Raw genomic sequence first — 24,291 nt, forward strand, 5'->3', positions numbered from 1 at the left:
ATTGGGGTAATAGTGAAATTGACGACCTATGAGGAGGCTGGGTATCACAGGAGCGCCAAGATGGCGGCAACATACAAGTACTGGGGCCCGTGCATGCCTGTGGCCATGATCCCAGTGTTGAAACATAATACAGGAGCCATATTGCACTGAGCATCTAAACGATGTTCTATATTTTGTCACGTTCCTAACAGGAGGTTAGAAATCCAGTCAGATATATTTTGGCTTCTCTTTTGCAGGGGGAAGCAATATGGCCACCACAATAAACAAGATGGTGTTACCATTCATGGCCACCAGATGGCAACAAAGCGCACAAACACTGCTCCTAGCAGCCAATCACAGCTGACATTTCTTAGGCGGTTTTGAAATATGTATAATTTTTTTTTTTACATAATTTTAAGTAACTTAAATTGAAATAAACCCTATACACATTTAGTATCCTCGTAATCTTACTGAGCCGGAGAATCACGTTACCGGGTTATCTTTACCGCACGATAAAAATTAAGCAAAAACAGTGTCGGAATTGATAATGCAGCTCTGGATGTGACTGGAGTAAATAACATGAAGAGACACGATCATCATTTTATATTTATTTTCTGTGTACACATAAATGGGCCGGATCCCAGATCACCATTCAATTCATAGTCACTTATGTGTCCAAAATAACAACTTGTACTTTACAAAACTGGAGGACGCGGTGATGGGGACGAGGTGCAGGAGGATTAATAAAATCTACCCCCGTCCACCCGGGAGCGCCAGCACTACGTGTTCTCCGGGGATGGCGCCGGCTCAAATCCTTTCCTTTCCAGTTGCTCTTTGAATTTTAGGTAATCTCTTCTCTTATCAAAGTATTTTATCTGCAAGGGAAGAATCAGAGAATCAGTGCAATCCTCACACAACCAATCAGGTCTTGTCCTCCAGTCACATCCAAAACTGCATCCACATCCTAAAACCAGAGATCCATTGATGCACAGAACTCTACAACCCAAATGCCTAAAATGTAAAGAAATCAAATGATTGGAAATATCTCCAGATTTTATTCACAGCAGAACATAAGACAGATCAGAAGTCGAACGCTGGACACTGTTCCATATCGTCTGAAAAAGTAACTCATAATAATTGATGGCAGCAACAAATCTCAGACCAGTTGTGCCCAGGCCGTATGCACCCACAGTGCCCGGGCCGTGTCCTCCATTGTACCCGGACTGTGCCTACCCATAGTACCCAGGCCGTGTCCTCCATTGTACCCGGACTGTGCCTACCCATAATACCCAGGCCGTCTCCACCCATAATACCCAGGCCGTCTCCACCCATAGTGCCCTGGCAGTGTCCACCCATAGTGCCCGGGCCGTCTCCACCCATAGTGCCCCAGCAGTCTCCACCCATTGTGCCCGGGTCGTCTCCACCCATAGTACCCTGGCAGTGTCCACCCATAGTGCCCGGGCCGTCTCCACCCATAGTGCCCAGGCCGTGTCCACCCATCGTGCCCGGGCCGTGTCCACAAATAGTGCCCCGGCAGTGTCCACCCATAGTGCCCGGGCCGTCTCCACCCATAGTGCCCGGGCCGTCTCCACCCATAGTGCCCCGGCTGTCTCCACCCATAGTGCCCCAGCAGTCTCCACCCATTGTGCCCGGGCCGTCTCCACCCATAGTGCCCTGGCAGTGTCCACCCATAGTGCCCGGGCCATCTCCACCCATAGTGCCCGGGCCGTCTCCACCCATAGTGCCCGGGCCGTCTCCACGCATAGTGCCTGGGCCGTGTCCACCCATCGTGCCCGGGCCGTCTCCACCCATAGTGCCCCGGCTGTCTCCACCCATAGTGCCCCAGCAGTCTCCACCCATTGTGCCCGGGCCGTCTCCACCCATAGTGCCCTGGCAGTGTCCACCCATAGTGCCCGGGCCATCTCCACCCATAGTGCCCGGGCCGTCTCCACCCATAGTGCCCAGGCCGTGTCCACCATTGTGCCCGGGCCGTCTCCACCCATAGTGCCCCGGCTGTCTCCACCCATAGTGCCCGGGCCATCTCCACCCATAGTGCCCGGGCCGTCTCCACCCATAGTGCCCAGGCCGTGTCCACCATTGTGCCCGGGCCGTCTCCACCCATAGTGCCCCGGCTGTCTCCACCCATAGTGCCCCAGCAGTCTCCACCCATTGTGCCCGGGCCGTCTCCACCCATTGTGCCCTGGCAGTGTCCACCCATAGTGCCCGGGCCATCTCCACCCATAGTGCCCGGGCCGTCTCCACCCATAGTGCCCGGGCCGTCTCCACCCATAGTGCCCGGGCTGTGTCCACCCATCGTGCCTGGGCCGTGTCCACAAATAGTGCCCCGGCAGTGTCCACCCATAGTGCCCAGGCCGTCTCCACCCATAGTGCCCCGGCAGTGTCCACCCATAGTGCCCGGGCCGTCTCCTCCATTGTGCCTCGGGCGTGTGCACCCATAGTGCCCGGACCGTCTATACCCTTAGTGCCCGGGTCGTCTACACCCATAGTGCCCGGGCCGTGTCCACCATTGTGCCCGGGCCGTCTCCACCCATAGTGCCCGGGCCGTCTCCACCCATAGTGCCTCGGCCGTGTCCACCATTGTGCCCGGGCCGTTTCCTCCATTGTGCCCGGGTCGTCTCCACCCATAGTGCCCGGGCCGTCTCCTCCATTGTGCCTCGGGCGTGTGCACCATTGTCTTTTCTTACACCAGTCTGTGTCGGGATGTGAGGAGACATTTGCTGGAGTTTGGGGAGAGGAATGTTGATCTGTTCTTGCCTGATGTCGGATTTTGGTCCACAGTTCGGGGTCTTTGCCAGATTTTTCATTTGATAATGCAGCAATTGTTTTCTATTGGTGGAAGGTCTGGGCTACAGGCTGATCCCCTGACTCTTCTCCTGTGGAGCCGCACTGCTAAGATGGAGGCAGGATTGGGTTTGCCATTGTCCTGCTGAAATATACAAGATCTTCCCTGAAATAGATGCTGTCTGGATGAAGCAGATGTTGTTCTATCACCTCTATATAATGCTCAGCATTGATGGTGCCTCTGATGTGTGCGCTGCCTCTGCCATCGACACTTATGCCCCCTATATATCAGAGATAACAACGCTCTTCTATAAGAGGATGATCACTCTCCTAAGTCCGCAAGATACGGCATCTGTGATTTCTATAAAAAATGTCACATTTTGATTCATCCGACCATTTGCCTCCATCCATTATAAAGGAGCTTCAGTCCGGAGAAGACGGCAGCGTTTCTGGGTTGTGACGATTTATGGCGTCTTCTCTTCATGATGGAGCGATTATCTGCATTTGTGGATTGTACGGAGAACTGTGATTTCTGGACTTATTCCAGAGTTCCCGGAATCCTGCCTCTTTTCAATGCAGCCGCCTGTGGGCCCAGAGATCACCAGCCTCCAATACTGACCATCAGCTTTGTCTCCTGGGCACGTGGATTTCTCCAGAATCTCCTGATAATATATCCTGTAGATGGTGGATATTCAAAGTCTTTGCACTTTTACGTTGAACATTTTTCGGAAATTGTTCCACAATTTTAGCCTCAGTTACCTCTGACCATCTTTGCTGCTGGGAGACTCTGCCTCTCTCGCATGCTCTTTATACAGTCATGTGACTGAGCTGAAAAATGACCCTCCGGCTGTTTCTTCATTTGTAACATAGTAACATAGTTAGTAAGGCCGAAAAAAGACATTTGTCCATCCAGTTCAGCCTATATTCCATCATAATAAATACCCAGATCTACGTCCTTCTACAGAACCTAATAATTGTATGATACAATATTGTTCTGCTCCAGGAAGACATCCAGGCCTCTCTTGAACCCCTCGACTGAGTTCGCCATCACCACCTCCTCAGGCAAGCAATTCCAGATTCTCACTGCCCTAACAGTAAAGAATCCTCTTCTATGTTGGTGGAAAAACCTTCTCTCCTCCAGACGCAAAGAATGCCCCCTTGTGCCCGTCACCTTCCTTGGTATAAACAGATCCTCAGCGAGATATTTGTATTGTCCCCTTATATACTTATACATGGTTATTAGATCGCCCCTCAGTCGTCTTTTTTCTAGACTAAATAATCCTAATTTCGCTAATCTATCTGGGTATTGTAGTTCTCCCATCCCCTTTATTAATTTTGTTGCCCTCCTTTGTACTCTCTCTAGTTCCATTATATCCTTCCTGAGCACCGGTGCCCAAAACTGGACACAGTACTCCATGTGCGGTCTAACTAGGGATTTGTACAGAGGCAGTATAATGCTCTCATCATGTGTATCCAGACCTCTTTTAATGCACCCCATGATCCTGTTTGCCTTGGCAGCTGCTGCCTGGCACTGGCTGCTCCAGGTAAGTTTATCATTAACTAGGATCCCCAAGTCCTTCTCCCTGTCAGATTTACCCAGTGGTTTCCCGTTCAGTGTGTAATGGTGATATTGATTCCCTCTTCCCATGTGTATAACCTTACATTTATCATTGTTAAACCTCATCTGCCACCTTTCAGCCCAAGTTTCCAACTTATCCAGATCCATCTGTAGCAGAATACTATCTTCTCTTGTATTAACTGCTTTACATAGTTTTGTATCATCTGCAAATATCGATATTTTACTGTGTAAACCTTCTACCAGATCATTAATGAATATGTTGAAGAGAACAGGTCCCAATACCGACCCCTGCGGTACCCCACTGGTCACAGCGACCCAGTTAGAGACTATACCATTTATAACCACCCTCTGCTTTCTATCACTAAGCCAGTTACTAACCCATTTACACACATTTTCCCCCAGACCAAGCATTCTCATTTTGTGTACCAACCTCTTGTGCGGCACGGTATCAAACGCTTTGGAAAAATCGAGATATACCACGTCCAATGACTCACCGTGGTCCAGTCTATAGCTTACCTCTTCATAAAAACTGATTAGATTGGTTTGACAGGAGCGATTTCTCATAAACCCATGCTGATATGGAGTTAAACAGTTATTCTCATTGAGATAATCCAGAATAACATCCCTCAGAAACCCTTCAAATATTTTACCAACAATAGAGGTTAGACTTACTGGCCTATAATTTCCAGGTTCACTTTTAGAGCCCTTTTTGAATATTGGCACCACATTTGCTATGCGCCAGTCCTGCGGAACAGACCCTGTCGCTATAGAGTCACTAAAAATAAGAAATAATGGTTCATCTATTACATTACTTAGTTCTCTTAGTACTCGTGGGTGTATGCCATCCGGACCCGGAGATTTATCTATTTTAATCTTATTTAGCCGGTTTCGCACCTCTTCTTGGGTTAGATTGGTGACCCTTAATATAGGGTTTTCATTGTTTCTTGGGATTTCACCTAGCATTTCATTTTCCACCGTGAATACCGTGGAGAAGAAGGTGTTTAATATGTTAGCTTTTTCCTCGTCATCTACAACCATTCTTTCCTCACTATTTTTTAAGGGGCCTACATTTTCAGTTTTTATTCTTTTACTATTGATATAGTTGAAGAACAGTTTGGGATTAGTTTTACTCTCCTTAGCAATGTGCTTCTCTGTTTCCTTTTTGGCAGCTTTAATTAGTTTTTTAGATAAAGTATTTTTCTCCCTATAGTTTTTTAGAGCTTCAATGGTGCCATCCTGCTTTAGTAGTGCAAATGCTTTCTTTTTACTGTTAATTGCCTGTCTTACTTCTTTGTTTAGCCACATTGGGTTTTTCCTATTTCTAGTCCTTTTATTCCCACAAGGTATAAACCGCTTACACTGCCTATTTAGGATGTTCTTAAACATTTCCCATTTATTATCTGTATTCTTATTTCTGAGGATATTGTCCCAGTCTACCAGATTAAGGGCATCTCTAAGCTGTTCAAACTTTGCCTTCCTAAAGTTCAGTGTTTTTGTGACTCCCTGACAAGTCCCCCTAGTGAAAGACAGGTGAAACTGCACAATATTGTGGTCGCTATTTCCTAAATGCCCAACCACCTGCAGATTTGTTATTCTGTCAGGTCTATTAGATAGTATTAGGTCTAAAAGTGCTGCTCCTCTGGTTGGATTCTGCACCAATTGTGAAAGATAATTTTTCTTGGTTATTAGCAGAAACCTGTTGCCTTTATGGGTTTCACAGGTTTCTGTTTCCCAGTTAATATCCGGGTAGTTAAAGTCCCCCATAACCAGGACCTCATTATGGGTTGCAGATTCATCTATCTGCTTTAGAAGTAGACTTTCCATGCTTTCTGTTATATTTGGGGGTTTGTAACAGACCCCAATGAGAATTTTGTTACCATTTTTCCCTCCATGAATTTCAACCCATATGGACTCGACATCCTCATTCCCTTCGCTAATATCCTCCCTTAAAGTGGACTTTAGACAAGACTTTACATAGAGACAAACCCCTCCTCCTCTCCGATTTTTACGATCCTTTCTAAACAGACTGTAACCCTGTAAGTTAACTGCCCAGTCATAGCGTTCATCTAACCATGTCTCGGTTATTCCCACTATGTCAAAGTTACCTGTAGATATTTCTGCTTCTAGTTCTTCCATCTTGTTTGTCAGGCTTCTGGCGTTTGCGAGCATGCAGTTTAGAGGATTTTGTTTTGTTCCAATCTCCTCACTGTGAATTGTTTTAGAAATGTTCTTACCTCCCTTCTGAGTATGTTTTCCTGGGTCGTCTTTGTTCGAGTCTAATGTTTTTCTTCCCGTCCCCTCTTCTTCTAGTTTAACGCCCTCCTGATGAGTGTAGCGAGTCTTCTGGCGAATGTGTGTTTCCCAGGTTTGTTGAGGTGTAGTCCGTCTCTGGCGAGGAGTCCATCATACCAGTAATTCACACCGTGGTCCAGGAATCCAAATCCTTGTTGTCTGCACCATCGTCTTAGCCAGTTGTTTGCATCAAGGATTCTGTTCCATCTCCTGGTGCCATGCCCATCTACTGGAAGGATAGAAGAAAAAACTACCTGTGCATCCAGTTCCTTTACTTTCTTCCCCAACTCTTCAAAGTCCTTGCAGATTGTCGGTAGGTCCTTCCTTGCCGTGTCATTGGTGCCAACATGTATCAGAAGAAATGGGTGGACGTCCTTGGAGCTGAAGAGCTTTGGTATCCTATCGGTCACATCCTTGATCATCGCACCTGGAAGGCAGCATACTTCTCTTGCAGTTATGTCCGGTCTGCAGATGGCTGCTTCGGTGCCTCTCAGTAGTGAGTCTCCCACCACCACCACTCTTCGTTGCTTCTTGGCTGTACTTTTTGCTGTCACTTGTTGCTGTGTGCCCTTTTCTTTTTTGCTTGCTGGTATTGCTTCATTCTTAGGTGTGCCATCTTCATCCTCTACAAAGATTTGATATCGGTTCTTCAGTTGTGTGGATGGTGATTTCTCCATGGTCTTCTTGCTTCTTTTGGTCACATGCTTCCACTCATCTGCTTTTGGAGGTTCTCTGACACTTTTTGCACCTTCTGTGACCAGTAGAGATGCTTCTGTTCTGTCTAGAAAGTCTTCATTCTCTTTGATGAGTTTCAAAGTTGCTATTCTTTCTTCCAGACCCCGCACCTTTTCTTCTAAAAGGGCCACTAGTCTACACTTCTGACAGGTGAAATTGGATTCTTCTTCTGGTCGATCTGTGAACATGTAGCACATGCTGCAGCTCACCATGTAGGTTGTCACATCTGCCATGTTGCTCCTAGATCCTGCTGACTTGCTGTGTGTTTTCCTTCTTGTGTAATCTACTCAGCCAAGCTCTCTTGCAATAATGTCCTACAGGCGCGCGGCTTGGTGATGCTTTCGAAGCAGCTGGTCCCGGCTGTACCCAACGATCTTCTAGCTTAGGGAGACTTCGCTTCTCCCAGAAGGCACCTGGAATATGCAAATTAGCCTCCTGAAGCTTGAATCCCTGGTTTGGTGATGCTTTCGAAGCAGCTGGTCCCGGCTGTACCCAACGATCTTCTAGCTCAGGGAGACTTCGCTTCTCCCAGAAGGCACCTGGAATATGCAAATTAGCCTCCTGAAGCTTGAATCCCTGGTTTGGTGATGCTTTCGAAGCAGCTGGTCCCGGCTGTACCCAACGATCTTCTAGCTTAGGGAGACTTCGCTTCTCCCAGAAGGCACCTGGAATATGCAAATTAGCCTCCTGAAGCTTGAATCCCTGGTTTGGTGATGCTTTCGAAGCAGCTGGTCCCGGCTGTACCCAACGATCTTCTAGCTTAGGGAGACTTCGCTTCTCCCAGAAGGCACCTGGAATATGCAAATTAGCCTCCTGAAGCTTGAATCCCTGGTATATTTGTGCCGTTAACTTTTCCAGCCTTTTTGTAACCCTGTCCTAACTTTGTTTTTAGATGCTTCGCTGCCATCAATTTCTAAGGGAGCTAATTTTTTCAAATGAAATGGAAAAATGTCCAACGTTCAACTTCTGATCTGTTCTTCTGTGAATAAAATATGGCGATAGGAGATTTACAAATCATAACATCCTTGTTTTCTTTATATTTAACACAGCAGCCCAACTTTTTTTTAGAATTGGGGTTGTACATTTGATGACATGTGTGGGTAGCGTGACATCATATTGATCTGATGACGTCACACATCATGCCACAGCTGTGAAGTCCTGGCCTTAGGACCCCAAGTAAACAGCAAAGAGCAGCAGTCTAGGATTTAAAAAGAAACAAGTAAACTTGTAAGTGCAGCTCTGGATGTGACTAGAGTATAAAGCATAACTCGGGATGAAGGCAATATAAATAGAAAGATTTGCAAAATTACTGAACATTAGTCGGGCAGCACGAGCAGCAGTGCCGGCATTACGAGGACTGTCGAGCCCAAAGCAAAGCAGCAGAAAGACACTAACGTGACCGTTAGGCTTAAATCAAAGCTGCAGGGCTGCAATGCCGGGACTGTCATGGCAAAAGCAGCGGGGCTGCACTACTGGGGTCACAGGATGCAAAACCTGGACCGGTACTACCAGGGCTGCACTACTACTAGCCAAAACCCTGTGATAACATTACGTACCCATTGTCGAGGGCAGAGGCCTTCAAAGCCTTGTCTAAACTGCTGACATTGTCCTGCATCCTCCTTATTGTCCTGCAGACACTCCCAGTACTTGTCCCTGGCATCCCAGCAGGCCTTTCTTTCCTGAGCGGAGGGTGCCGTCATCTTACCACTACAATGGGGGGTAAAAAAATAATAATCACGTTATAGGGACAAAGGTGTCGGCCTAATAGAATACTATAAGAATGATCACATTCACTGACAGCACGCAGAGAACTGAGATAAGAAAAGAAAGTCTATTCAGAAGATGCAAAACCAAAACTGGAGGCCAAGCGACAGTTACACTGGTGGGGTGAATTAGGACCCCAATAAATCCCTGTACGAGGGGCGATGCTGGAGAGCTAATTTGACATATAGGATGATGATATTTGGGGGTTTTCACCACGTTCACTTAACGTTTCACCACTTTTTTCCCAGTAGGAAGTAATACATCTAATAACCACATGATCGCTCGGGAAGAGATGATGGTTTCATTGGTGATATTTGGGGTATATGTGACTTTTTTGATCATCTTTATTCCATTACATAATAAGAAAACTACAACTATGCTGCTATAATACTTTTTTTTTTTTTTTTACTATAGGGTTCTCTGCGATATTAATTACGGTAATAATTTTACAGTTGAGACATACGCAGTGACACAGTACGTGCACACACAATATATATTATCTGTAGCATTTTATAAATGGGAAAAAAGGTTTATGTTTATTATAAAACACTTATCAGTACTTGAATATGTAAGTCGGACCCCTCTAGTCTCTATTCCAGATGCACTGACAGCTTGGTGCTGCATTGATTTGGTGCAGCCATTTCTCCACATGACACCAGGCTGCATGTACTTGTACTACTATGAGCCACCTGTGTCGTCTGAACCTGCTCCTGCAGCATCTCCGGACTTGTCTCCCGTGGCTGCAGGGTCTCCCGACTTGTCTCCCACGGCTGCTGCATCTTCGGACTTGTCTCCTGCGGCTGCAGCATGTTTGGACTTGTCTCCCGTGCCTGCAGCATCTCCGAACTTGCCTCCCGCGGCTGCAGCATCTCCGGACTTGTCTCCTGTGGCTGCAGCATCTCCGGACTTGTCTCCTGTGGCTGCAGCGTCTTCGGACTTGTCTCCCATGGCTGCAGCATCTCCGGACTTGTCTCCTGTGGCTGCAGCGTCTTCGGACTTGTCTCCTGTGGCTGCAGCGTCTTCGGACTTGTATCCCGTGACTGCAGCGTCTCCGGGCTGGTCTCCCACGGCTGCAGCATCTCCGGACTTGTCTCCTGTGGCTGCAGCGTCTTCGGACTTGTCTCCTGTGGCTGCAGCGTCTTCGGACTTGTCTCCTGTGGCTGCAGCGTCTTCGGACTTGTCTCCTGTGGCTGCAGCGTCTTCGGACTTGTCTCCCATGGCTGCAGCATCTCCGGACTTGTCTCCTGTGGCTGCAGCGTCTTCGGACTTGTCTCCTGTGGCTGCAGCGTCTTCGGACTTGTAACCCGTGACTGCAGCGTCTCCGGGCTGGTCTCCCACGGCTGCAGCATCTCCGGACTTGTCTCCCGCGCCTGCAGCGTCTCCGGACTTGTCTTCCGCGGCTGCAGCGTCTCCGGACTTGTCTCCCGCGGCTGCAGCGTCTTCGGGCTTGTCTCCCGCGCCTGCAGCGTCTTCGGGCTTGTCTCCCGCGCCTGTAGGGTCTCCGGGCTTGTCTCCCGCGGCTGCAGCGTCTCCGGGCTTGTCTCCCGCGGCTGCAGGGTCTCCGGGCTTGTCTCCCGCGGCTGCAGGGTCTCCGGGCTTGTCTACCGTGCCTGCAGCGTCTCCGGACTTGTCTCCCGCAGCTGCAGGGTCTCCGGGCTTGTCTCCCGCGGCTGCAGGGTCTCCGGGCTTGTCTCCCGCGGCTGCAGGGTCTCCGGGCTTGTCTACCGTGCCTGCAGCGTCTCCGGACTTGTCTCCCGCGGCTGCAGGGTCTCCGGGCTTGTTTCCCGTGGATGCGTCTTCGGGCTTGTCTCCCGCAGCTTCATTGTCTCCGGACCAGACTGCTGCGGCTGCAGCATCTCCGGACTTGTCTTCCATTGAGCACATTGGGGACATCATTAGTCGGTGATTACACAGGAGCTGCCAGCATCAGATCTTGGGTGATTTGCCCAAGTGCAGAACCTTCCTCAGATGACCATTAATGACCTCAGTGATAGCAGCCGAGGCTGGAGGTGCCGGGATTTCAGTATGAGGCTCAGACTCCAGAGTGAAGAAATCCAGAGGTTGTGAATGTTTCCATCATGTACAGATGAGTGACGTCTCCATCCTGTGATTTCCATCATCCCACTTTTCATTCTTAGTGCTGTTGTTGTCGAGTGCATTTTTAAACTGTTTTTTTATTACTTTTAGTTTAGATTTTAATTCTGGAATTTCAAGTTTTCAGCATTCTGTAGGATAGGAGATAACTTAGTTATATCTGGGGATCCAACTGCTGAGACCCCCAGTGATGCAGAGATCGGGGGCCTGACCTTTGCTCCATTCATTACATATGGGACTGCTGGAGATGGTTGAACAGTGCTGCTCTTGCTGTGGCCGTCCAATAGACAATGAATGCAGAACCTCTCCGGTTCTTCTGGCTCTGGACTCCCAGGGATCTCTAAGTTTTGTTGTATCATGGAAAGGGCAGAACCTTGAATCTTGGGAATACCCCTTTAATTGCTTCTTTATTACACTGTAATCCTTCCATTATTCAGCAGCACACAGGAGACCTGTCAGCCATTATTTCCCCCCAACGGCAGTGTGGCCTGGGATCCCTGTGATTAACCACTTACCTGCTGAGGCTCCTACTGAACGCAGCGGGTATAAACTGATCACAGTGATCTCTGATCCTGTACCATACACCAACCTCAGAGCCTGCACAGACACCTATATGTAATGGATATATAGTCCACGCTGCCAAGGACTTAAAGGGGCTGTCGCCTCAGGAAAAGCGGCTTTCTCTCGATCCATGGTTATGTGCGGTATCGAAGCTCAGCTCAATAAACTTCAAAAAGCCGGAGTGATGTCGTTTCTGGGAGGAAGACGCCATGTTTTTCCGATCCCTTTAAGTGTAAGGAGACAATATAAAGTAACAATTGATCAGCGGTGATGTTGGCTCTATTTTCCTGCTGCTCCACCTCGCAATCTGAGGACTTAGGTGCAATATGGACATTCCCTTTAAGTGCAGGTACCGGCTTCCTATAGCGATCCAGCACATTATTAAGATGTCGGCAGCTCCAGACTCAGCTGAGGTGAAGTTCCGGCCTCCCCTCCCCGAGCAGCGGCCCCTTACCACACACAGCTCCGCGCACCACACGGGGCACAGACACCACTTTCACGTTACATGGAGCCGGGCGCAGGCTGATGACGTCAGCACTCCAGACACTAGAGGTCAAACTCTGGGACACCGCAACCAATAGAGACTCGTACGGCAGGACGCTGTGTCGCTGACTGATGACGCACGGGTCACATGACACAACAGCCGCTGCCGTCCTGCAGGCTCCTCCTCCCGTGCTCTCCGTGCTGCACTGTGCACTCCGGCCGCTTCCGCCACCGCCGCCTCTTGTTCTCCGGTGTTTCTGGAGCCCGTTGGGTAAGTGTCGCCACTGTGAGTGCAGGGCGGGGCCGACACCATCTTGTTGGTGGGTTACAGTCCAGTGTGGGTATGTGAGGCCCCCGGTGTCCATCTGCTCCTGACCGCTCCGGCCACATAGACTGAGAATCCCCGCAATATTATCAATAACTGCCCCCATAACTGTGCGTCACCCACAGATCCCCCATAACTGTGCGTCCTCCACAGATCCCCCAAAACTGCGTCCTCCACAGATCCCCCATAACAGTGCGTCCTCCACAGATCCCCCATAACAGTGCGTCCTCCACAGATCCCCCATAACTGCGTCATCCACAGATCCCCCATGTCCGTCCTCCACAGATCCCCCATAAATGTGCGTCATGCACAGACCCCCATAACAGTGCATCATCCACATATCCCCCATAAAAATGCATCATCCACAGATCCCCCATAACAGTGTACCATCCACAGATCCCCCATAACAGTGCATCCTCCACAGATCCCCCATAACTGTGCGTCCTCCACAGATCCCCCATAACTGTGCGTCCTCCACAGATCCCCCATAACAGTGCACCCTCCACAGATCCCTCATAACAGTGCATCCTCCACAGATCCCCCATAACTGTGCGTCCTCCACAGATCCCCCATAACTGTGCGTCCTCCACAGATTCCCCATAACAGTGCGTCCGCCACAGATCCCCAATAACAGTGCGTCATCCACAGATCCCCCATAACAGTGCGTCATCCACAGATCCCCCATAACAGTGCGTCCTCCACAGATCCCCCATAACAGTGCATCATCCACATATCCCCCATAAAAATGCATCATCCACAGATCCCCCATAACAGTGTACCATCCACAGATCCCCCATAACAGTGCATTCTGCACAGATCCCCCATAACTGTGCGTCCTCCACAGATCCCCCATAACTGTGCGTCCTCCACAGATTCCCCATAACAGTGCGTCCGCCACAGATCCCCCATAACAGTGCGTCCGCCACAGATCCCCCATAACAGTGCGTCCTCCACAGATCCCCCATAACAGTGCGTCCTCCACAGATCCCCCATAACAGTGCGTCCTCCACAGATCCCCCATAACAGTGCGTCCTCCACAGATCCCCCATAACTGTGCGTCCTCCACAGATTCCCCATAACAGTGTGTCCGCCACAGATCCCCAATAACAGTGCGTCATCCACAGATCCCCCATAACAGTGCGTCACCCACAGATCCCCCATAACAGTGCGTCCTCCACAGATCCCCCATAACAGTGTGTCCTCCACAGATCCCCCATAACAGTGCGTCCTCCACAGATCCCCCATAACAATGCGTCCTCCACAGATCCCCATAACAGTGCGTCCTCCACAGATCCCCCATAACAGTGCGTCCTCCACAGATCCCCCATAACAGTGCGTCCTCCACAGATCCCCCATAACAGTGCGTCCTCCACATATCCCCCATAACAGTGCATCCTCCACAGATCCCCATAACAGTGCGTCCTCCACATATCCCCCATAACAGTGCGTCCTCCACAGATCCCCCATAACAGTGCGTCCTCCACAGATCCCCCATAACAGTGCATCCTCCACAGATCCCCCATAACAGTGCGTCCTCCACAGATCCCCCATAACAGTGCGTCCTCCACAGATCCCCCATAACAGTGCGTCCTCCACATATCCCCCATAACAGTGCGTCCTCCACAGATCCCCATAACAGTGCGTCCTCCACAGATTCCCCATAACAGTGCGTCCTCCACAGATCCCCCATAACAGTGTGTCCTCCACAGATCCGCCCTCGTCTCAGGATCATGCATGTCTGTACGGAGCACAGACGGGTCTCGGACTTCTTGCACCATTCTCTGATGATGAGTAAGGACAAGATCGAGGTGACCGGGAAGATTCTGAACCTCACGCTGGAGATCATTTTCCTGCTGACAGGAGAGGTAAGTGGAGGCCGAGATAAGAGGAAGGAGCAGTCATGGAAGACAGGACTCGCCGGCACCTCAACACTTTCCTATAAACTCTGCTGCCCCTTATTTGTGCTCCCTTGAACTTTACCTTTAGTGATCGGGCAGAGCGCGGATGAATGCTCATTGGATTAGCGGTAGCATTTCTCTCCACACTAACACCCAGCAGCTGAAAGGAACAGACAGGCTGCAGCCTATGGTCATAATGGAGGTGTGCAGGGACCAAAGCTAAACACTAGTGTGTGGGGGGAGGAGTGTCTGTCAGTGCAGTGCTGATGGAGCCTTCAGTGGCAGTTGTTAAATGTTTGGATGCAGCTTTGGATGTGACTGGAGTACAAGACATTAACTATAAACTTACTATGAGAATAGTCACAGCAGAAAGTGTCATCGGCCCCCAACTATTCCAAATAGCACGAAATACTGAGGCTTCTGTGGCAGCAGGATGTTGAAATTGAGGATCAGTGGAGGCAGGATGTAGATATTGAGGATCAGTGGCGGCAGGATGTAGATATTGAGGATCAGTGGCGGCACGATGTAGATATTGAGGATCAGTGGCGGCACGATGTAGATATTGATGTAGATGTTGAGGATCGGTGGCGGCACGATGTAGATATTGAGGATCAGTGGCGGCACGATGTAGATATTGAGGATCAGTGGCGGCATGATGTAGATATTGAGGATCAGTGGCGGCAGGATGTAGATATTGATGTAGATGTTGAGGATCAGTGGCGGCAGGATGTAGATATTGAGGATCAGTGGCGGCAGTATGTAGATATTGATGTAGATGTTGAGGATCAGTGGCGGCAGGATGTAGATATTGAGGATCAGTGGCGGCAGTATGTAGATATTGAGGATCAGTGACGGCAGGATGTAGATATTGAGGATCAGTGGCGGCAGTATGTAGATATTGAGGATCAGTGACGGCAGGATGTAGATATTGAGTATCAGTAACGGCAGGATGTAGGTATTGAGGATCAGTGGCGGCACGATGTAGATATTGATGTAGATGTTGAGGATCAGTGGCGGCAGGATGTAGATATTGAGGATCAGTGGCGGCAGTATGTAGATATTGAGGATCAGTGACGGCAGGATGTAGATATTGAGGATCAGTGGCGGCAGTATGTAGATATTGAGGATCAGTGACGGCAGGATGTAGATATTGAGGATCAGTAACGGCAGGATGTAGATATTGAGGATCAGTGGCGGCAGTATGTAGATATTGAGGATCAGTGACAGCAGGATGTAGATATTGAGGATCAGTAACGGCAGGATGTAGATATTGAGGATCAGTGGCGGCAGGATGTAGATATTGAGGATCAGTGGCGGCAGGATGTAGGTATTGAGGATCAGTGGCGGCAGGATGTAGGTATTGAGGATCAGTGACGGCAGGATGTAGGTATTGAGGATCAGTGGCGGCAGGATGTAGATATTGAGGATCAGTGGCGGCAGTATGTAGATATTGAGGATCAGTGAAGGCAGGATGTAGATATTGAGGATCAGTGGCGGCAGTATGTAGATATTGAGGATCAGTGACGGCAGGATGTAGATATTGAGGATCAGTGGCGGCACGATGTAGATATTGAGGATCAGTGGCGGCACGATGTAGATATTGATGTAGATGTTGAGGATCAGTGGCGGCACGATGTAGATATTGAGGATCAGTGGCGGCACGATGTAGATATTGAGGATCAGTGGCGGCATGATGTAGATATTGAGGATCAGTGGCGGCAGGATGTAGATATTGATGTAGATGTTGAGGATCAGTGGCGGCAGGATGTAGATATTGAGGATCAGTGGCGGCAGTATGTAGATATTGAGGATCAGTGGCGGCAGTATGTAGATATTGAGGATCAGTGACGGCAGGATGTAGATATTGAGGATCAGTGGCGGCAGTATGTAGATATTGAGGATCAGTGACGGCAGGATGTAGATATTGAGGATCAGTAACGGCAGGATGTAGGTATTGAGGATCAGTGGCGGCACGATGTAGATATTGATGTAGATGTTGAGGATCAGTGGCGGCAGGATGTAGATATTGAGGATCAGTGGCGGCAGTATGTAGATATTGAGGATCAGTGGCGGCAGTATGTAGATATTGAGGATCAGTGACGGCAGGATGTAGATATTGAGGATCAGTAACGGCAGGATGTAGGTATTGAGGATCAGTGGCGGCACGATGTAGATATTGATGTAGATGTTGAGGATCAGTGGCGGCAGGATGTAGATATTGAGGATCAGTGGCGGCAGTATGTAGATATTGAGGATCAGTGACGGCAGGATGTAGATATTGAGGATCAGTGGCGGCAGTATGTAGATATTGAGGATCAGTGACAGCAGGATGTCGATATTGAGGATCAGTGGCGGCAGGATGTAGATATTGAGGATCAGTGGCGGCAGGATGTAGGTATTGAGGATCAGTGGCGGCAGGATGTAGGTATTGAGGATCAGTGACGGCAGGATGTAGGTATTGAGGATCAGTGACGGCAGGATGTAGATATTGAGGATCAGTGACGGCAGGATGTAGGTATTGAGGATCAGTGGCGGCAGGATGTAGATATTGAGGATCAGTGGCGGCAGTATGTAGATATTGAGGATCAGTGACGGCAGGATGTAGATATTGAGGATCAGTGGCGGCACGATGTAGATATTGAGGATCAGTGGCGGCACGATGTAGATATTGATGTAGATGTTGAGGATCAGTGGCGGCACGATGTAGATATTGAGGATCAGTGGCGGCACGATGTAGATATTGAGGATCAGTGGCGGCATGATGTAGATATTGAGGATCAGTGGCGGCACGATGTAGATATTGAGGATCAGTGGCGGCACGATGTAGATATTGATGTAGATGTTGAGGATCAGTGGCGGCACGATGTAGATATTGAGGATTAGTGGCGGCACAATGTAGATATTGAGGATCAGTGGCGGCATGATGTAGATATTGAGGATCAGTGGCGGCAGTATGTAGATGTTGAGGATCAGTGGCGGCACGATGTAGATATTGAGGATCAGTGGCGGCAGTATGTAGATATTGAGGATCAGTGGCGGCATGATGTAGTCAGATATTGAGGATCAGTGGCGGCAAGATGTAGATATTGATGTAGATGTTGAGGATCAGTGGTGGCAGGATGTAGATATTGAGGATCAGTGGCGGCAGTATGTAGATATTGAGGATCAGTGGCGGCAGGATGTAGATATTGAGGATCAGTGGCGGCACGATGTAGATATTGATGTAGATGTTGAGGATCAGTGGTGGCAGTATGTAGATATTGAGGATCAGTGACGGCAGTATGTAGATATTGAGGATCAGTGATGGCAGGATGTAGATATTGAGGATCAGTGGCGGCATGATGTAGATATTGAGGATCAGTGGCGGCACGATGTAGATATTGATGTAGATGTTGAGGATCAGTGGTGGCAGGATGTAGATATTGAGGATCAGTGGCGGCAGTATGTAGATATTGAGGATCAGTGGCGGCATGATGTAGATATTGAGGATCAGTGGCGGCACGATGTAGATATTGATGTAGATGTTGAGGATCAGTGGTGGCAGGATGTAGATATTGAGGATCAATGGCGGCAGTATGTAGATATTGAGGATCAGTGACGGCAGTATGTAGATATTGAGGATCAGTGACGGCAGGATGTAGATATTGAGGATCAGTGACGGCAGGATGTAGGTATTGAGGATCAGTGACGGCAGGATGTAGATATTGAGGATCAGTGACGGCAGGATGTAGGTATTGAGGATCAGTGGCGGCAGGATGTAGATATTGAGGATCAGTGGCGGCAGTATGTAGATATTGAGGATCAGTGACGGCAGGATGTAGATATTGAGGATCAGTAACGGCAGGATGTAGGTATTGAGGATCAGTGGCGGCAGGATGTAGATATTGATGTAGATGTTGAGGATCAGTGGCGGCACGATGTAGATATTGAGGATCAGTGGCGGCAGGATGTAGATATTGATGTAGATGTTGAGGATCAGTGGCGGCAGGATGTAGGTATTGAGGATCAGTGGCGGCAGGATGTAGGTATTGATGTAGATGTTGAGGATCAGTGGCGGCAGGATGTAGATATTGATGTAGATGTTGAGGATCAGTGGTGGCACGATGTAGATGTTGAGGATCAGTGGCGGCACGATGTAGATATTGAGGATCAGTGGCGGCAGGATGTAGATATTGAGGATCAGTGGCGGCACGATGTAGATATTGAGGATCAGTGGCGGCAGGATGTAGATATTGAGGATCAGTGACGGCAGGATGTAGATATTGAGGATCAGTGACGGCAGGATGTAGGTATTGAGGATCAGTGGCGGGAGGATGTAGATATTGATGTAGATGTTGAGGATCAGTGGCGGCACGATGTAGATATTGAGGATCAGTGGCGGCATGGTGTAGATATTGAGGATCAGTGGCGGCATGGTGTAGATATTGAGGATCAGTGGCGGCACGATGTAGATATTGAGGATCAGTGGCGGCAGGATGTAGATATTGATGTGGATGGTGGTTTGGATCTGATGCTTCTCCACCGTGTGACACCAGTTCTTTCTTGTACAGGATTTTGTCCTCAGGAAGAGACAGAACGACCAATCCACAGACGACTGCCAGTTGTGTTTATCAGACGGATCCACCAAGGATCGAATTCCAAGTGAGCAACGTCCATGTCCGTCCCCAGCACACGAGGAGACCCCAGAACCTGGCGAGACCCCGCACAGTTCAGACGAGGAGGTGGGCATATTGTCTCCTCTGCAGCTACCGACATGATAGGAGAATGAGGATTCCGGTGTCTTCATCGGGTTTCTCTTCTGATCCTCAGATTCCTGTGCGGTGCGAGGACGTCGCTGTCTTCTTCTCCGTGGAGGAGTGGAAATATCTCGAAGGACATAAGGAACGTTACAAGGATGTGGTGCCTGGGAATAACCCTCCTCCAGGATCTGCTGGTATTTAATCATCACCTTTAATAGCGTGCATTCCTCTTTAAATACCGTCTTACGCACTTCTATCCATTCCCCAGGCTGTGACGAGGTCAGTGCTGCCGAGACGGCAGCAGATGAAGGCATGAATACCCTCCAGGTGGATGCAGCCGCTGACGCCCCTCTCCCAGGTCAGCGGCATAAACAGTTGCTTACTATCTGCTTTGTGTATACAGCTCCTATGCAGAGTCATATGTCTCCATGGTTACAGACCACAGATCAGTGTGGTCGGATTATGGATTACTCTGCAAAAAAGGGGCATAATCATGGAAACGTATGAGTCTGCATGTGATCTTCCAAAAATAATTACTACAAACCTGCCATTGGGTTCTCTCCAGAATTCAGTCTGCACAGCACTGCCGTAAAGTGAGACGTACAACAAGGGAGGCATCATCCTATTGTGTGGCCATTGTGAAAACTATCTCTGCACCACATAGGCTCATGCCTGTCTATTCCCCACAGGTGGACACATCCCGACAAAGCCCCCCGAAAGCATTAAGAGCCCCCTTGTTATCGAGGAAGACCCGGAGGAAGATACCAGGATGGTGACGCAGGAATATCAGGTGCAAGGACCTGTCCAGCCTCTCACCATCACCCCCAGCTCCGTCAGACAGGTCACATGGGACCACGTTTCCCTGCCCTGTTGACTCCTTAGCAGTCAGTAGAGTCCTGGAGGCGGAGCAATGCTGTCATGTGACCCCTCTCAGGGTCCCCGATTGGCCATTCTCACTATGTAGAAAGCTCCACCGCTAACATTATATTATACATATTATAAACCTGTCCCTGTGTTTTTTTTGTGACAGGCTCATCTGGTAAAAGAGATCTCACCGCCCCGGTGCAAAGAGGAAGACGCCCCTGTACAGATCAGCTCAGGTGAGACGCAATCATCCGCAGAAGAAAAGAAAAGTTATAGATGAAGAAAAGAGATAAATTGCTCATGGCGGGAAGGGGTTAACATAGCAATTGTTCAATTCTCCATAATATTCTATAATCTGACACCAGTAATCACCTATCGATGGCGGATTTTCCAGCATTTCCACATTTTTCCATCATGGGGCTCCTGTAAACTTTAGAATATAACACTACGGCCAAGAGGTGTCATTCTCTGGCTCCTACAGATTACCTGCAGCAGGGGCCCCGGACATGGAAGGGGCCCCTCCATGGGTGATGCACTTGCTTCAAACGTGCGTGTCCCTTTCCCACAGGTGACCACGGATCGGTGAACTCCCCCGAAATAAGTGGGAGCCCTATCTGTATAGAGGATGATACCGAGATGATCCTAGAGGAATATCAGGTACTGAGACCCTTTCTACCTTTAACTCTGCACATTTTGATTTTCAGCCATTTTTTTTATTTTTAGACATTTCTACTTGTCCCTGTCATATTAAATTATCAGATCTGTACAGTCGATGTAGACATATATATATATATGTATGATCTTTGTGACACATCTCGTATTACAGGCTGAAGCTGGAGACATTGCGCTGCCCGACTGGTGTAAGGAAGAACGAGATCCCCCTAAGAGGCGCTCAGGTGAGTACTGAGACCCTGCTGTGATGGTGGTGTGCTTCCATAGCTGAGAGCTAGCAAATACTGGATATTCCTGCATATACTAGACATTTCCAGCACCTGACTAGCTCCTCATGGGCGGGGCTGCAGTATGGGAGGGGCTCTACATCGAAGATTATTCACCTTCTCCCCTTTGACTATATTACAGGTCTACCAACCACCTGGAAAGTGCAGCCGGAATCCCCCCACCTGTTAATTCCTATCCACCATAAAAATGGAGTTATCCCAACTAAGCAGAAAGGCAATACTTCCCGTGACTGCTCCCCCAAAATGGTAGTGGTAAAACCCAAGAATGCTCAGAATGAAGCTCCGCCCCTGAGGAGCAAGACAAATTTACCAACCTTGCTTCGGAATACCCCCCATGTGGACGCCTCATCCAGTAATCTAATGACATACAGGGGTGGGGCCGTAAATGTCGCACCGGCCCTGGAGATCCTCACGGCCCATAAATGTCTGCAGTGCGGTCGGGGCTTCCGAAGCGAGAGCGACCTGATCTCTCACCACAGGACGCACGAGAAAGTCTACCACTGCGCCTTGTGTCAGCAGACCTTCATGGATAAATCCGCCCTGGTGGTCCACGAGTGGAGCTTTCACCTTCACGAACCCAAGGTGGGGGAACCGCAGCCGAGACAAGCTCCAAAAGAAGAAAGGCCGTTCTCCTGCTTGGAATGCGGGAAGTCGTTCATGAAGAAGTCGAGCCTGGTGAAGCATCAGAGGATCCACACCGGCGCCTTCGCCTGCCCCGACTGCGGGAAGTGTCTGTCGGACAAGACGGGTCTCATTATTCACCGGAGGACTCACACGGGAGAGAAGCCCTTTTCTTGCTCCGAGTGCGGGAGACGGTTCACCCAGATGTGCCACCTCATCACCCATCAGAGCGTCCACACGGGCAAAGGTTCCTTCATTTGCTCCGATTGCGGGAAGTGTTTTTCGATCAGATCGGTTTTGGAAGCCCACCAGGCCCTCCACAATCGGCACAGAGTGCAGAGATTCGAGCTTACGGCCCACGTGAAGGACTCAGACTCCACGTCCTGATCCCGAAGGGGCTCACATTCCAGAAGAGCTGCTCATGTCTAGAATCCCCACCCTGACTACTAACCCTGAACGGATGCCCGCCCGGACATTCCACCAATTCGCTGATCAACCATTGGCCTATTGCATTCTGATGAATTCGATCTCTCCGCTTTTTCAAAAAGGGGCGTAAAAATTGGCAAAAGTCATAACACTTCAATCAGTTTTACAGAAAGAGTTCTGGTTAAATCTGATGATTCCGAGCCGGAAAAGTCCTAGAAAGTTAATGCCTGTAAGGTAAATAGGTGGGAGAACTTCCAAAATACATAAGCCCAAAGGGTAATATATAATAATCTTTATTAAATACCGTATTTTTCGGACCATAAGACGCACCGGACCATAAGACGCACCCCAAATTTGGGGTGAAAATTGCAGAAAAAAAGATTTTTTTTTTATAATATGGGGGTCCGTCTTATTGTTCGAATTTACAGTATCTTACCTGAGGGCTGGCGGTGGCAGAGCAGGGTCACAGGAGGCATGGTGTCAGTAGAGGTGGGGTGATGCGGTATGGCGTGCACCTGAGCAGGGTCCCTTCCTGCTTAGGTGGGCGACGCCACGGACTGGTATCCATGGGGGGGTTGCAGCAGTGGTGTGGCGACGGCAGAGGTGCGGGGATAATGAGCGGTATGACGTGAGCAGGCTCCCTTCCACATGTGAGGTGATGCAGCAGCCAGGTAAACAGCAGAGCCGGGTTAATTACCGGTTTATCGGTGGCACGGCCTTCTTCCTGAGGCTGCGCGTGCGCAGATGGAGATCGCGGCGGCCATTTTCCTGAAGCTGAGATCTAAATCTGCGAACTCTGCTTCAGGAAAATGGCCGCCGCGATCTCCATCTGTGCACGCGCGGCCATTTTCCTGAAGCCCAGGGAAGCAGAGCGCTCCATCTGCGCACGCGCGGCCTCAGGAAGATGGCCGCCGCCTCAGATAAACCACTAATTAACCCGGCTCTGCTGCTTACTGGGCTGCTGCATCACCTCACCTGTGGAAGGGACCCCACTCACGCCATACTGCCTCCTCATCCCCGCACCTCTGCCGCCGCCGCACCACTGCCGGTAAGCCTGCATTACGACTATAAAACGCACCCCCCATTTTCCCCCCTTTTTTTGGGGGGGAAAAAGTGCTTCTTATAGTCGGGAAAATACGGTACTTAGTTTAAAATCCAATAAAATATTAAATTGTAAGAAGAGGGAGAGAAAATTTCAGAGGGGAGTGAAGCCCAAGCACAAGGAATAATAAATAAATTAACATCCAGTTAAATCCACCTATGATGGAATTTACCAAAAAGTTACTGTGATAGATGAGGCCGGCCAGTGGGCCATTGCTGTAATATCCAAGGAGGTATAGTGTTTAAATATATGGTATGTGAGTTAGATCGATGTAAGGAGATATATATATATATATGTCTCTAAAGGTAATTATTCTCCTGAAATGGTTATAAAAAGTGGTGCATTATAATATATATTCATGTGAAGGAGAATATGCACATGCACCATACAAATGCGACTAATAACTGTTCATAGTCATGTTGCTAATTAAGGTGCACAAATAAATATACTATATAAGGTAAGGTAGTATCCAATAAAGTGCTCCTGCAGAGACCATAGTAAATAAATCCACAATGTGGGTAATAGTAAAGTTCTCGTGCAGAAACTGTAAGAAGTAAATCCACAGTATAGGTATTAAAGCCAGATTTCTGTAAGAGAATGCAGCATGAAATAGTCAAAGATATAGAAATGATGTATGAATAATGATGTGTTTGCTGAGGTTGGCAAAATAGCCCCGGCGCGCGTTTCGCACTCGCTTCTTCATGGGGGGTGCTGCAGTCTTTAAATAAGGGTATCACTGCTGTGAAGTGGTTTTGATGGAGCTAGATGTGGTCAGACTCGAGCCGGAAACATCGGCGCCAGCGTCCCACGTCATCAATCCCCACTCTCCTCTGATGTGTCAGAGAATAAGAAGGAAGTGACAAAGTAACTGAGGTAAAAAATAGGGTTCAACCAGGATTAGAGAAACGTCTGTGCTGCCGCTGTATTTGGTGGGCTTGAGCCTGTGGACAGGAGTGTTTGTTTTTGTTTTGTTTTTTGTAGTGGTGGAAGAGGTTGTAGAAAGCAGCCATGTTTTTTTTTTTAATTCTGGGACCCCCATCCCATACTCCTCAACTACTAGGACAACTA

The 24,291-nt window shown here is 48.9% G+C and overlaps 2 protein-coding genes across 2 annotated transcripts; one reads left to right on the forward strand and one right to left on the reverse strand.

Annotated features, from left to right (window-relative positions):
- Positions 1 to 572: 572 nt before the first annotated feature.
- COA6 (cytochrome c oxidase assembly factor 6) lies at positions 573 to 12,414 on the reverse strand. The gene is made up of 3 exons (XM_069759437.1): positions 12,261 to 12,414; positions 8,944 to 9,094; positions 573 to 854 (listed from the first exon to the last, which is right to left on the reverse strand). The coding sequence occupies exons 2-3, from the start codon at positions 9,085 to 9,087 to the stop codon at positions 759 to 761; spliced, it is 240 nt and encodes a 79-aa protein (XP_069615538.1). The 5' UTR covers positions 9,088 to 9,094; positions 12,261 to 12,414; the 3' UTR covers positions 573 to 758.
- Positions 12,367 to 22,784, forward strand: LOC138671339 (oocyte zinc finger protein XlCOF7.1-like). The gene is made up of 10 exons (XM_069759436.1): positions 12,367 to 12,560; positions 14,324 to 14,479; positions 19,063 to 19,233; positions 19,322 to 19,445; positions 19,520 to 19,609; positions 19,941 to 20,041; positions 20,282 to 20,351; positions 20,684 to 20,772; positions 20,942 to 21,011; positions 21,196 to 22,784. Exons 1-10 carry the CDS (start codon positions 12,438 to 12,440, stop codon positions 22,080 to 22,082), a joined length of 1,881 nt encoding a protein of 626 aa, XP_069615537.1. The 5' UTR covers positions 12,367 to 12,437; the 3' UTR covers positions 22,083 to 22,784.
- The last annotated feature ends 1,507 nt before the right edge of the window (positions 22,785 to 24,291 follow it).

Source organism: Ranitomeya imitator, chromosome 3, assembly GCF_032444005.1.
Source record: "Ranitomeya imitator isolate aRanImi1 chromosome 3, aRanImi1.pri, whole genome shotgun sequence".
Lineage (NCBI taxonomy): Eukaryota > Metazoa > Chordata > Amphibia > Anura > Dendrobatidae > Ranitomeya > Ranitomeya imitator.

Bases quoted from the DNA above. Each gene is read 5' to 3' on its own strand.
- LOC138671339 (XM_069759436.1), top strand. From the start codon at position 12,438: ATGACACAACAGCCGCTGCCGTCCTGCAGGCTCCTCCTCCCGTGCTCT. The intron at 19,610-19,940 runs GTCAGCGGCATA...TATTCCCCACAG, and splicing joins CGCTGACGCCCCTCTCCCAG to GTGGACACATCCCGACAAAG. The intron at 20,352-20,683 runs GTGAGACGCAAT...CCTTTCCCACAG, and splicing joins CCCTGTACAGATCAGCTCAG to GTGACCACGGATCGGTGAAC.
- COA6 (XM_069759437.1), bottom strand. From the start codon at position 9,087: ATGACGGCACCCTCCGCTCAGGAAAGAAAGGCCTGCTGGGATGCCAGG. The intron at 855-8,943 runs GTACGTAATGTT...CTTCCCTTGCAG, and splicing joins GCCTCTGCCCTCGACAATGG to ATAAAATACTTTGATAAGAG.